Source organism: Phyllobates terribilis, unplaced genomic scaffold (genome assembly GCF_046119375.1).
Source record: "Phyllobates terribilis strain yellow unplaced genomic scaffold, ASM4611937v1 Scaffold_8__6_contigs__length_399053987, whole genome shotgun sequence".
Classification (NCBI taxonomy): domain Eukaryota; kingdom Metazoa; phylum Chordata; class Amphibia; order Anura; family Dendrobatidae; genus Phyllobates; species Phyllobates terribilis.
Window position 1 is genome coordinate 395,050,609 of NW_027362768.1, and position 12,814 is coordinate 395,063,422.

Genomic DNA, 12,814 nt, shown 5'->3' on the forward strand with positions numbered 1-12,814 from the left:
TATAGTCACCACCCCGATGAGTCCTCTCTGCTGTAGTCACCATCCCGATGAGTCCTCTCTGCTGTATATAGTCACCACCCCGATGAGTCCTCTCTGCTGTATATCATCACCATCCCGATGAGTCCTCTCTGCTGTATATCGTCACCATCCTGATGAGTCCTCTCTGCTGTATATCGTCACCATCCCGATGAGTTCTCTCTGCTGTATATCATCACCATCCCGATGAGTCCTCTCTGCTGTATATCATCACCACCCCGATGAGTCCTCTCTGCTGTATATCGTCACCATCCTAACATGCTAATACCAAGCAGAATCTAGAAATGACACAGGTGATGTATAATGCTATAGTGATATTAACCCTTCCAGGTCTCGGTTAAGCTGATCACAGAAGGCTTGCACATCTTCCCACTCCTGCTCCTTGTTCAGAGGGTTTGTCGCCCGGTCTGAAGAAAGGAAATGAAAAATAAATCAAATCCCAGAAAAAACAGCCACAATATTGTGATAATGTAATATATAAGGCAGGAACGAAGTAGGAGGAAATAAGCCGGCACTGGAAATTACTAGGATGCACTGGGAAAACAACGGTGTCTTCATTAATGTACATTATGAGTTTCCCAGGATATACAGTGGGGAAAACAGTATTTAGTCAGCCCCCAATTGTGTAAGTTCTCCCACTTATAAAGATGAGGTCGGCCTGTAATTGACATCATAGGTCGACCTCGACTATGACAGACAAAATCAGAAAACAAATCCTGGAAATCACATTGTCTGATTTGGAAAGAATTTTTTTTTCAAATTTTGGTGGAAAATAAGTATTTGGTCAATTACAAAAGTTCATCTCGATACTTTGTTATATTTCCTTTGTTGGCAATGACAGAGGTGAAACGTCTTCTGTAAGTCTTCTCCAGGTTGGCACACACTGTTGCTGGTATGTTGTCCCATTCCTTCATGCAGATCTCCTCTAGAGCAGTGATGTTTGGGGGCTGTCGCTGGGCACCACGGACTTTCAACACCCTCCAAAGGTTTTCTATAGGATTTAGATCTGGAGACTGGCTAGGCCACTCCAGGACCTTGAAATGCTTCTTAAGAAGACACTCTTTCGTTGCCCTGACGGTGTGCTTGGGATCATTGTCATGCTCAAAGACCCAGCCACGTTTCATCTTCAATGACCTTGCTGATGGAAGGAGGTTTGCACTCAAAATCTCACGATACACGGCTCCATTCATTCTTTCATGTACACGGATCAGTCGTCCTGGTCCCTTGGCAGAGAAACAGCCCCAAAGCATGATGTTGCCACCCCCATGCTTCACAGTAGGTATGGTGTTCTTTGGATGCAACTCAGCCTTCTTTCTCCTCCAAACACGACGAGTTGTGTTTCTACCAAACAATTCTACTTTGGTTTCATCTGACCATATAACATTCTCCCAATACTCTTCTGGATCATCCAAATGCTCTCTAACAAACCTCAGACGGGACCGGACATGTAATGGCTTAAGCAGGGGGACACGTCTGGCACTGCAGGATCTGAGTCCCTGGCGGCGTAGTGTGTTACTGATGGTAGGCTGTGTGATGTTGGTCCCAGCTCTCTGCAGGTCATTCACTAGGTCCCCTGTGTGGTTCTGGGATTTTTGCTCACCATTCTTGAGATCATTTTGACCCCACGGGGTGAGATCTTGTGTGGGGCCCCAGATCGAGGGAGATTATCAGTGGTCTTGTATGTTTTCCATTTTCTAATTATTGCTCCCACAGTTGATTTCTTCACACCAAGCTGCTCGCCTATTGCAGATTCAGTCTTCCCAGCCTGGTGCAGGGCTACAATGTTGTTTCTGGTGTCCTTCGACAGCTCTTTGGTCTTCACCATAGTGGAGTTTGGAGTGTGACTGTTTGAGGTTGCGGGCAGGTGTCTTTTATACTGATAATAAGTTCAAACAGGAGCCAGTACTACAGGTAATGAGTGGAGGACAGAGGAGCCAGTACTACAGGTAATGAGTGGAGGACAGAGGAGCCAGTACTACAGGTAATGAGTGGAGGACAGAGGAGCCAGTACTACAGGTAATGAGCGGAGGACAGAGGAGCCAGTACTACAGGTAATGAGTGGAGGACAGAGGAGCCAGTACTACAGGTAATGAGTGGAGGACAGAGGAGCCAGCACTACAGGTAATGAGTGGAGGACAGAGGAGCCAGTACTACAGGTAATGAGTGGAGGACAGAGGTGCCAGTACTACAGGTAATGAGTGGAGGACAGAGGAGCCAGTACTACAGGTAATGAGTGGAGGACAGAGATGCCAGCACTACAGGTAATGAGTGGAGGACAGAGGAGCCAGCACTACAGGTAATGAGTGGAGGACAGAGGAGCCAGTACTACAGGTAATGAGTGGAGGACAGAGGAGCCAGTACTACAGGTAATGAGTGGAGGACAGAGGAGCCAGTACTACAGGTAATGAGTGGAGGACAGAGGAGCCTCTTAAAGAAGAAGTTACAGGTCTGTGAGAGACAGAAATCTTGCTTGTTTGTAATTGACCAAATACTTATTTTCCACCAGAATTTTAAAAAATTTCTTTCCAAATCAGACAATGTGATTTCCAGGATTTGTTTTCTCCTTTTGTCTCTCACAGTTGAGGTCGACCTATGATGTCAATTACAGGCCGACCTCATCTTTATAAGTGGGAGAACTTGCACAATTGCTGGCTGACTAAAGACTTTTTTCCCCACTGTACAACCTTGAAGGGGATATCCGGGACTTTATTAAAAACAACAAATGTGGCTAAGCATTAACAGGCAGGCCATTGTTTAATGGCCTTGTGTGAACATGCATTTACATTTTGCATGCACATCAATTTATGTTCCAATTCACACCTTCAGGTTTTTTCTTTGCAGTTAGTATGCTTTAGTGCATATAAAAGGGTGTGGCCACCCTTTGTCTGGGCTGTGACGCTGATCCTGCCTCGGTTTTATGCTTGCACCAGGGATCCAGTCTCTCTGCCCTTGTCCATATGTACAGTTCTATGAAAAAGTTTGGGCACCCCTATTAATCTTAAGCTTAATATTTTATAAAAATTGGTGTTTTGGCAGCAGCTATTTCAGTTTGATCTATGTAATAACTGTTGGACACAGTAATGTTTCTGTCTTGAAATGAGGTTTATTGTACTAACAGAAAATGTGCAATCTGCATTCAAACAAAATTTGACAGGTGCATAAGTATGGGCACCTCACCAGAAAAGTGACATTAATATTTAGTAGATCCTCCTTTTGCAAAAATAACAGCCTCTAGTCGCTTCCTGTAGCTCTTAATGAGTTCCTGGATCCTGGATGAAGGTATTTTTGACCATTCCTCTTTACAAAACAATTCCAGTTCAGTTAAGTTTGATGGTCGTCGAGCATGGACAGCCCTCTTCAAATGATCCCACAGATGTTCAATGATATTCAGGTCTGGGGACTGGGATGGCCATTCCAGAACATTGTAATTGTTCCTCTGCATGAATGCCTGAGTAGATTTGGAGCGGTGTTTTGGATCATTGTCTTGCTGAAAGATCCATCCTCTGCGTAACTTCAACTTTATCACTGATTCTTGAACATTATTGTCAAGAATCTGCTGATACTGAGTGGAATCCATGCATCCCTCAACTTTAACAAGATTCCCGGTGCCGGCATTGGCCACACAGCCCCAAAGCATGATGGAACCTCCACCAAATTTTACTGTGGGTAGCAAGTGTTTTTCTTGGAATGCTGTGTTTTTTTGCCGCCATGCATAACGCCTTTTTGTATGACCAAACAACTCAATCTTGGTTTCATCAGTCCACAGGACCTTCTTCCAAAAAGAAATTGGCTTCTTCAAATGTGCTTTTGCATACCTCAGCCGACTCTGTTTGTGGCGTGCTTGCAGAAACGGCTTCTTTCGCATCACTCTCCCATACAGCTTCTCCTTGTGCAAAGTGCGTTGTATAGTTGACCGATGCACAGTGACACCATCTGCAGCAAGTTGATGCTGCAGCTCTCTGGAGGTGGTCTGAGGATTGTCCTTGACTGATCTCACCATTCTTCTTCTCTGCCTTTCTGATGTTTTTCTTGGCCTGCCACTTCTGGCCTTAACAAGAACTGTCCCTGTGTTCTTCCATTTCCTTACTATGTTCCTCACAGTGGAAACTGATAGGTTAAATCTCTGAGACAGCTTTTTGTATCCTTCCCCTGAACAACTATGTTGAATAATCTTTGTTTTCAGATCATTTGACAGTTGTTTTGAGGAGCCCATGATGCCACTCTTCAGAGGAGATTCAAGCAGGAGAACAACTTGCAAGTGGCCACTTTAAGTAGCTTTTCTCATGATTGCATACACCTGGCTATGAAGTTCAAAGCTAAATGAGGTTACAAAACCAAAAAAAGTGCTTTAGTAAGTCATTAAAAAGTAGGTAGGAGTATTTAAAAGAAGAAAATGATAAGGGTGCCCATACTTATGCACCTGACAAATTTTGTTTGAATGCAGATTGCACATTTTCTGTTAGTACAATAAACCTCATTTCAAGGCAGAAACATTACTGTGTCCAACAGTTATTACATATATCAAACTGAAATAGCTGCTGCCAAAACACCAATTTTTATAAAACATTAAGCTTAAGATTAATAGGGGTGCCCAAACTTTTTCATATAACTGTATGTCACTTGACAAATGGTAAGGTTTTTAATATTAGAGTTAGGACTGTCCCACAAGGGATGCCGTGAAGTGGCGGGACAGCTTTTACATTATTTTGATCAAAATTATGTTAACTAAATACCCTTTATTATTTATTATTATTTTTGCACTGTGCGATTTATATATTTACTTTTAATTATTTGGGTATTTTTCTTGTCTTTGGTTTCAGGCCATTGCAACTTGCCTGCTTGTTGTGCATGGCGCCGTTTTTCCCCGGCACAGAGCGGACCGCTCCTGAGGCCGCTGCTGACGTCACGTCTACAGAGCAATGGCTTCTTTTCCGCTTCACTCTGCAGATGGGGCAGGACTTCTGGCATCATTCTGATTGACAGTCAGATCCCCGCTTCCTAACTGGGGGAGCCGACGGTCCATCAGAATGACGTCGTCATGCTGCGTCGCAGCTGAATCCCCGTCCCAAGCAGTCTGTGACGGCTCTGTGGCGGGGACGAATAGCGCCGGACACAAAAGACAGGTTGCAATTATCTGACTGTTAGTGCTTAGCCACAATTTTTGTTTTTCCCTAAAGTCTTGGACATATCCTCTGATGGTGGTGCTTGACGCTGTATAACATGGGGAGGCGACCTTTTCTCCGGCCCCTGGGCAGATTCCCAGGGATCGCAGTGCTCAGACTGGCGGCCACATTTTGCCAGCTGCCTGTCCTTTAAATTCCTTCTTACACTGCAACAAACATGTGCAAGCAGCATTTACTACGGAATGCTGGGGCGCTTGCATTAAAGAATTATGTCCTGATGATAGCCAGTGCCTGCTTCTGGACATACTTTGTGGACGAACTCAGTGCGCCATGCACTCCCATCCCACAGATGAAGGTACTAGTGACAGCAGCTCAGTGTCTCCTGCGATGTACCTGCTCCAGCCCCACTGTCTCCTGTGATGTACCTGCTCCAGCCCCACTGTCTCCTGCGATGTACCTGCTCCAGCCTCACTGTCTCCTGCGATGTACCTGCTCCAGCCTCACTGTCTCCTGCGATGTACCTGCTCCAGCCTCACTGTCTCCTGCGATGTACCTGCTCCAGCCTCACTGTCTCCTGCGATGTACCTGCTCCAGCCTCACTGTCTCCTGCGATGTACCTGCTCCAGCCTCACTGTCTCCTGCGATGTACCTGCTCCAGCCTCACTGTCTCCTGCGATGTACCTGCTCCAGCCTCACTGTCTCCTGCGATGTACCTGCTCCAGCCTCACTGTCACCTGCGATGTACCTGCTCCAGCCTCACTGTCTCCTGTGATGTACCTGCTCCAGCCTCACTGTCTCCTGTGATGTACCTGCTCCAGCCTCACTGTCTCCTGTGATGTACCTGCTCCAGCCTGTCTCCTGTGATGTACCTGCTCCAGCCTCACTGTCTCCTGTGATGTACCTGCTCCAGCCTCACTGTCTCCTGTGATGTACCTGCTCCAGCCTCACTGTCTCCTGTGATGTACCTGCTCCAGCCTCACTGTCTCCTGTGATGTACCTGCTCCAGCCTCACTGTCTCCTGTGATGTACCTGCTCCAGCCTCACTGTCTCCTGTGATGTATCTGGTCCAGCCTCACTGTCTCCTGTGATGTACCTGCTCCAGCCTCACTGTCTCCTGTGATGTACCTGCTCCAGCCTCACTGTCTCCTGTGATGTACCTGCTCCAGCCTCACTGTCTCCTGTGATGTACCTGCTCCAGCCTCACTATCTCCTGTGATGTACCTGCTCCAGCCTCACTGTCTCCTGTGATGTACCTGCTCCAGCCTCACTGTCTCCTGTGATGTACCTGCTCCAGCCTCACTGTCTCCTGTGATGTACCTGCTCCAGCCTCACTGTCTCCTGTTATGTTCCTGCTCCAGCCCCACTGTCTCCTGTGATGTACCTGCTCCAGCCCCACTGTCTCCTGTGATGTACCTGCTCCAGCCTCACTGTCTCCTGTGATGTACCTGCTCCAGCCCCACTGTCTCCTGTGATGCTCCTGCTCCAGCCCCACTGTCTCCTGTGATGTACCTGCTCCAGCCCCACTGTATCCTGCGATGTACCTGCTCCAGCCTCACTGTCTCCTGTGATGTACCTGCTCCAGCCTCACTGTCTCCTGTGATGTACCTGCTCCAGCCTCACTGTCTCCTGTGATGTACCTGCTCCAGCCTCACTGTCTCCTGTGATGTACCTGCTCCAGCCTCACTGTCTCCTGTGATGTACCTGCTCCAGCCCCACTGTCTCCTGTGATGCTCCTGCTCCAGCCCCACTGTCTCCTGTGATGTACCTGCTCCAGCCCCACTGTATCCTGCGATGTACCTGCTCCAGCCTCACTGTCTCCTGTGATGTACCTGCTCCAGCCTCACTGTCTCCTGTGATGTACCTGCTCCAGCCTCACTGTCTCCTGTGATGTACCTGCTCCAGCCCCACTGTCTCCTGTGATGTATATACTGTAGTCTCATCTTCTCCTATGTGATGTACAGTACAAACAAAAAGTTTGGACACACCTTCCCATTTAAAGATTTTTCTGTATTTTCATGACTATGAAAATTGTACATTCACACTGAAGGCATCAAAACTATGAATTAACACATGTGGAATTATATACTTAACAAAAAAGTGTGAAACAACTGAAAATATGTCTTATATTCTAGGTTCTTCACAGTAGCCACCTTCTGCTTTGATGACTGCTTTGCACACCTCCTATCACTGTACTGTAATATCGTGACACAGACCAGTCACCTTCTGTCACTCTGCTGTAATATCGTGACACAGACCCGTCACCTCCTGTCACTGTGCTGTAATATCGTGACACAGACCCGTCACCTTCTGTCACTGTACTGTAATATCGTGACACAGACTCGTCACCTCCTGTCACTGTACTGTAATATCGTGACAGACTCGTCAGCTTCAGTCACTGTACTGTAATATCGTAACACAGACCCGTCACCTCCTGTCACTGTACTGTAATATCGTGACAGACTCGTCACCTCCTGTCACTGTATTGTAATATCGTGACACAGACCCGTCACCTCCTGTCACTGTACTGTAATATCGTGACACAGACCTGTCACCTTCTGTCACTGTACTGTAATATCGTGACACAGACCCGTCAGCTTCTGTCACTGTACTGTAATATCGTGGCACAGACTCGTCACCTCCTGTCACTGTACTGTAATATCGTGACAGACTCTTCACTTTGTCACTGTACTGTAATATCGTGACACAGACTCGTCACCTTCTGTCACTGTACTGTAATATCGTGACAGACCCGTCACCTTCTGTCACTGTACTGTAATATCGTGACAGACTCGTCAGCTTCAGTCACTGTACTGTAATATCGTAACACAGACCCGTCACTGTACTGTAATATCGTAACACAGACCCGTCACCTCCTGTCACTGTACTGTAATATCGTGACAGACTCGTCAGCTTCTGTCACTGTACTGTAATATCGTGGCACAGACTCGTCACCTCCTGTCACTGTACTGTAATATCGTGACACAGACCCGTCACCTCCTGTCACTGTACTGTAATATCGTGACACAGACCCGTCACCTCCTGTCACTGTACTGTAATATCGTGACACAGACCCGTCACCTTCTGTCACTGTACTGTAATATCGTGACACAGACCAGTCACCTTCTGTCACTGTACTGTAATATCGTGACACAGACCCGTCACCTCCTGTCACTGTACTGTAATATAGTGACACAGACCCGTCACCTCCTGTCACTGTACTGTAATATCGTGACACAGACCCGTCACCTCCTGTCACTGTACTGTAATATCGTGACACAGACCCGTCACCTCCTGTCACTGTACTGTAATATCGTGACACAGACCAGTCACCTTCTGTCACTGTACTGTAATATCGTGACACAGACCCGTCACCTCCTGTCACTGTGCTGTAATATCGTGACACAGACCCGTCAACTTCTGTCACTGTACTGTAATATCGTGTCACAGACTCGTCACCTCCTGTCACTGTACTGTAATATCGTGGCAGACTCGTCACCTCCTGTCACTGTACTGTAATATCGTGACACAGACTCGTCACCTTCTGTCACTATACTGTAATATCGTGAGAGACTCGTCAGCTTCAGTCACTGTACTGTAATATCGTAACACAGACCCGTCACCTCCTGTCACTGTATTGTAATATCGTGACAGACTCGTCACCTCCTGTCACTGTACTGTAATATCGTGACACAGACCCGTCACCTCCTGTCACTGTACTGTAATATCGTGACACAGACCCGTCACCTTCTGTCACTGTACTGTAATATCGTGACACAGACCCGTCAGCTTCTGTCACTGTACTGTAATATCGTGGCACAGACTCGTCACCTCCTGTCACTGTACTGTAATATCGTGACAGACTCTTCACTTTGTCACTGTACTGTAATATCGTGACACAGACTCGTCACCTCCTGTCACTGTACTGTAATATCGTGACAGACTCGTCACCTTCTGTCACTGTACTGTAATATAGTGACACAGACCCGTCACCTTCTGTCACTGTACTGTAATATCGTGACACAGACCCGTCACCTTCTGTCACTGTACTGTAATATCGTGACACAGACCCGTCAGCTTCTGTCACTGTACTGTAATATCGTGGCACAGACTCGTCACCTCCTGTCACTGTACTGTAATATCGTGACAGACTCTTCACTTTGTCACTGTACTGTAATATCGTGACACAGACTCGTCACCTCCTGTCACTGTACTGTAATATCGTGACAGACTCGTCACCTTCTGTCACTGTACTGTAATATAGTGACACAGACCCGTCACCTTCTGTCACTGTACTGTAATATCGTGACACAGACCCGTCACCTCCTGTCACTGTACTGTAATATCGTGACACAGACCCGTCACCTCCTGTCACTGTACTGTAATATCGTGACACAGACCCGTCACCTCCTGTCACTGTACTGTAATATCGTGACACAGACCCGTCACCTTCTGTCACTGTACTGTAATATCGTGACACAGACCCGTCACCTCCTGTCACTGTGCTGTAATATCGTGACACAGACTCGTCACCTCCTGTCACTGTGCTGTAATATCGTGACACAGACTCGTCACCTCCTGTCACTGTGCTGTAATATCGTGACACAGACCCGTCACCTTCTGTCACTGTACTGTAATATCGTGACACAGACCCGTCACCTCCTGTCACTGTGCTGTAATATCGTGACACAGACTCGTCACCTCCTGTCACTGTGCTGTAATATCGTGACACTGACCCGTCACCTCCTGTCACTGTGCTGTAATATCGTGACACAGACTCGTCACCTCCTGTCACTGTGCTGTAATATCGTGACACTGACCCGTCACCTCCTGTCACTGTACTGTAATATCGTGACACAGACCCGTCACCTCCTGTCACTGTACTGTAATATCGTGACACAGACTCGTCACCTCCTGTCACTGTACTGTAATATCGTGACACAGACTCGTCACCTTCTGTCACTGTGCTGTAATATCGTGACAGACCCGTCACCTTCTGTCACTGTACTGTAATATCGTGACACAGACTCGTCACGTTCTGTCACTGTACTGTAATATCGTGACACAGACCCGTCACCTCCTGTCACTGTACTGTAATATCGTGACACAGACCCGTCACCTCCTGTCACTGTACTGTAATATCGTGACACAGACCCGTCACCTCCTGTCACTGTGCTGTAATATCGTGACACAGACCCGTCACCTCCTGTCACTGTGCTGTAATATCGTGACACAGACCCGTCACCTCCTGTCACTGTACTGTAATATCGTGACACAGACCCGTCACCTCCTATCACTGTACTGTAATATCGTGACACAGACCCGTCACCTCCTGTCACTGTGCTGTAATATCGTGACACAGACCCGTCACCTCCTGTCACTGTACTGTAATATCGTGACACAGACCCGTCACCTTCTGTCACTGTACTGTAATATCGTGACACAGACCCGTCACCTCCTGTCACTGTGCTGCAATATCGTGACACAGACCCGTCACCTCCTGTCACTGTACTGTAATATCGTGACACAGACCCGTCACCTCCTGTCACTGTGCTGTAATATCGTGACACAGACCCGTCACCTCCTGTCACTGTACTGTAATATCGTGACACAGACTCGTCACGTTCTGTCACTGTACTGTAATATCGTGACACAGACCCGTCACCTCCTGTCACTGTGCTGTAATATCGTGACACAGACCCGTCACCTCCTGTCACTGTGCTGTAATATCGTGACACAGACCCGTCACCTCCTGTCACTGTGCTGTAATATCGTGACACAGACCCGTCACCTCCTGTCACTGTACTGTAATATCGTGACACAGACCCGTCACCTCCTATCACTGTACTGTAATATCGTGACACAGACCCGTCACCTCCTGTCACTGTACTGTAATATCGTGACACAGACCCGTCACCTCCTGTCACTGTACTGTAATATCGTGACACAGACCCGTCACCTTCTGTCATTGTGCTGTAATATCGTGACACAGACCCGTCACCTTCTGTCACTGTGCTGTAATATCGTGACACAGACCCGTCACCTCCTGTCACTGTGCTGTAATATCGTGACACAGACCCGTCACCTCCTGTCACTGTACTGTAATATCGTGACACAGACCCGTCACCTCCTGTCACTGTGCTGTAATATCGTGACACAGACCCGTCACCTCCTGTCACTGTGCTGTAATATCGTGACACAGACCCGTCACCTTCTGTCACTGTGCTGTAATATCGTGACACAGACCCGTCACCTCCTGTCACTGTACTGTAATATCGTGACACAGACCCGTCACCTCCTGTCACTGTGCTGTAATATCGTGACACAGACCCGTCACCTTCTGTCACTGTACTGTAATATCGTGACACAGACCCGTCACCTCCTGTCACTGTACTGTAATATCGTGACACAGACCCGTCACCTCCTGTCACTGTGCTGGATTTCATGGCTCAGTGATGTCATTATGGAGCTGATGAAGGTCTTCTGGGGACTCATCTCTGTACAGGGGGCGCCGCGTGTAATCTGCAGCTTCAGTCTTGTGACCGCAGCCCCCCAGACCCGCACTTACTGATCCGGGCTTCTAGACTCTCCTCCTCCATACTCAGCTACGTCAAGAGCTCTCGGAAACTTCCGCCAGGAGTAAAGCATAGTAACGTCACCTCCGCCAGGAAAGACACGCGATCACGTGACTTCAGACAGGCGAGAGACACGTGACTTTCGTCAACAGGTGGGCATATGATCACGTGACTTCCCCCAAGAGCGGAGCTCGCGTCACCTCTGCGCGCAGGTCACTTCTGGCTTCGAGATTCTAAAGGCCTCAGGTCACACGAGCAGTTCCGGTGCCCAAGTAGTTAATGCTTGAGACACGTGATAATTATGCCAGCACCACGTGTTCACAGGGTCGTGACGTAAGAAAATTACTGTGGTGTTATGGGAGTTGTAGTTCCATCTGCTCCACCACCGACTGATGCCGGAAGAGGTGCAGACGGGCTCAGCCTCCTCATGTCTTATCTGTGTCTGTGGCCAGAAAGCCTGCTATGAAGCTAAAGAGATGTTATGTCAGATCCCATTAGAGAGCCTTCAGGCAGAGCAGCCCTGCCCCCCACAGGCACCAGCATAGCCCCCCCAGACCCCACCAGCCTCGCCCCCCACACCCACCAGCCTCACCCCCCCAGACCCCACCAGCCTCGCCCCCCACACCCACCAGCCTCACCCCCCCAGACCCCACCAGCCTCGCTCCCCACACCCACCAGCCTCACCCCCACCAGCCTTGCCCCGCAGACCCCACCAGCCTCACCCCACCAGCCTCATACTGTACGGCCATGTGCACACGGTTGGTATTGGCAGCCCTGCCCTCCAGACCCCACCAGCCTCATACTGTAAGGCTATGTGCCCACGGTCGGTATTGGCAGCCCTGCCCCCCAGACCCCACCAGCCTAGCCCCGCACACCCCACCAGCCTCGCCTCCCCAGACCCCACCAGCCTCGCCCCTCAGACCCCACCAGCCTCGCCCCCCCAGACCCCACCATCCTCGCCCCCCCAGACCACACCAGCCTCGCCCCACCCACTAGCCTCGCCCCCCCGGACCCCACCAGCCTCGCCCCCCCAGACCCCACCAGCCTCGCCCCGCCAGACCCACCAGCCTCGCCCCCCCAGAC

General features: G+C 48.9%; 1 protein-coding gene across 3 annotated transcripts in view; it reads right to left on the bottom strand.

The window, feature by feature from the left end:
• GGA1 (golgi associated, gamma adaptin ear containing, ARF binding protein 1) overlaps positions 1–11,974 on the bottom strand; it is a 146,405-nt gene extending 134,431 nt beyond the window's left edge. The window contains exons 1-2 of one of the 3 annotated variants that reach the window (XM_073645220.1): positions 11,725–11,974; positions 359–443 (exon numbers count right to left, since the gene is read on the bottom strand). In XM_073645220.1, the coding sequence (XP_073501321.1) occupies positions 359–443; positions 11,725–11,755 (116 nt within the window). In that variant the 5' untranslated portion in view covers positions 11,756–11,974. The other 2 variants (XM_073645221.1, XM_073645222.1) reach the window with 2 other exon arrangements.
• Positions 11,975–12,814: the final 840 nt, after the last annotated feature.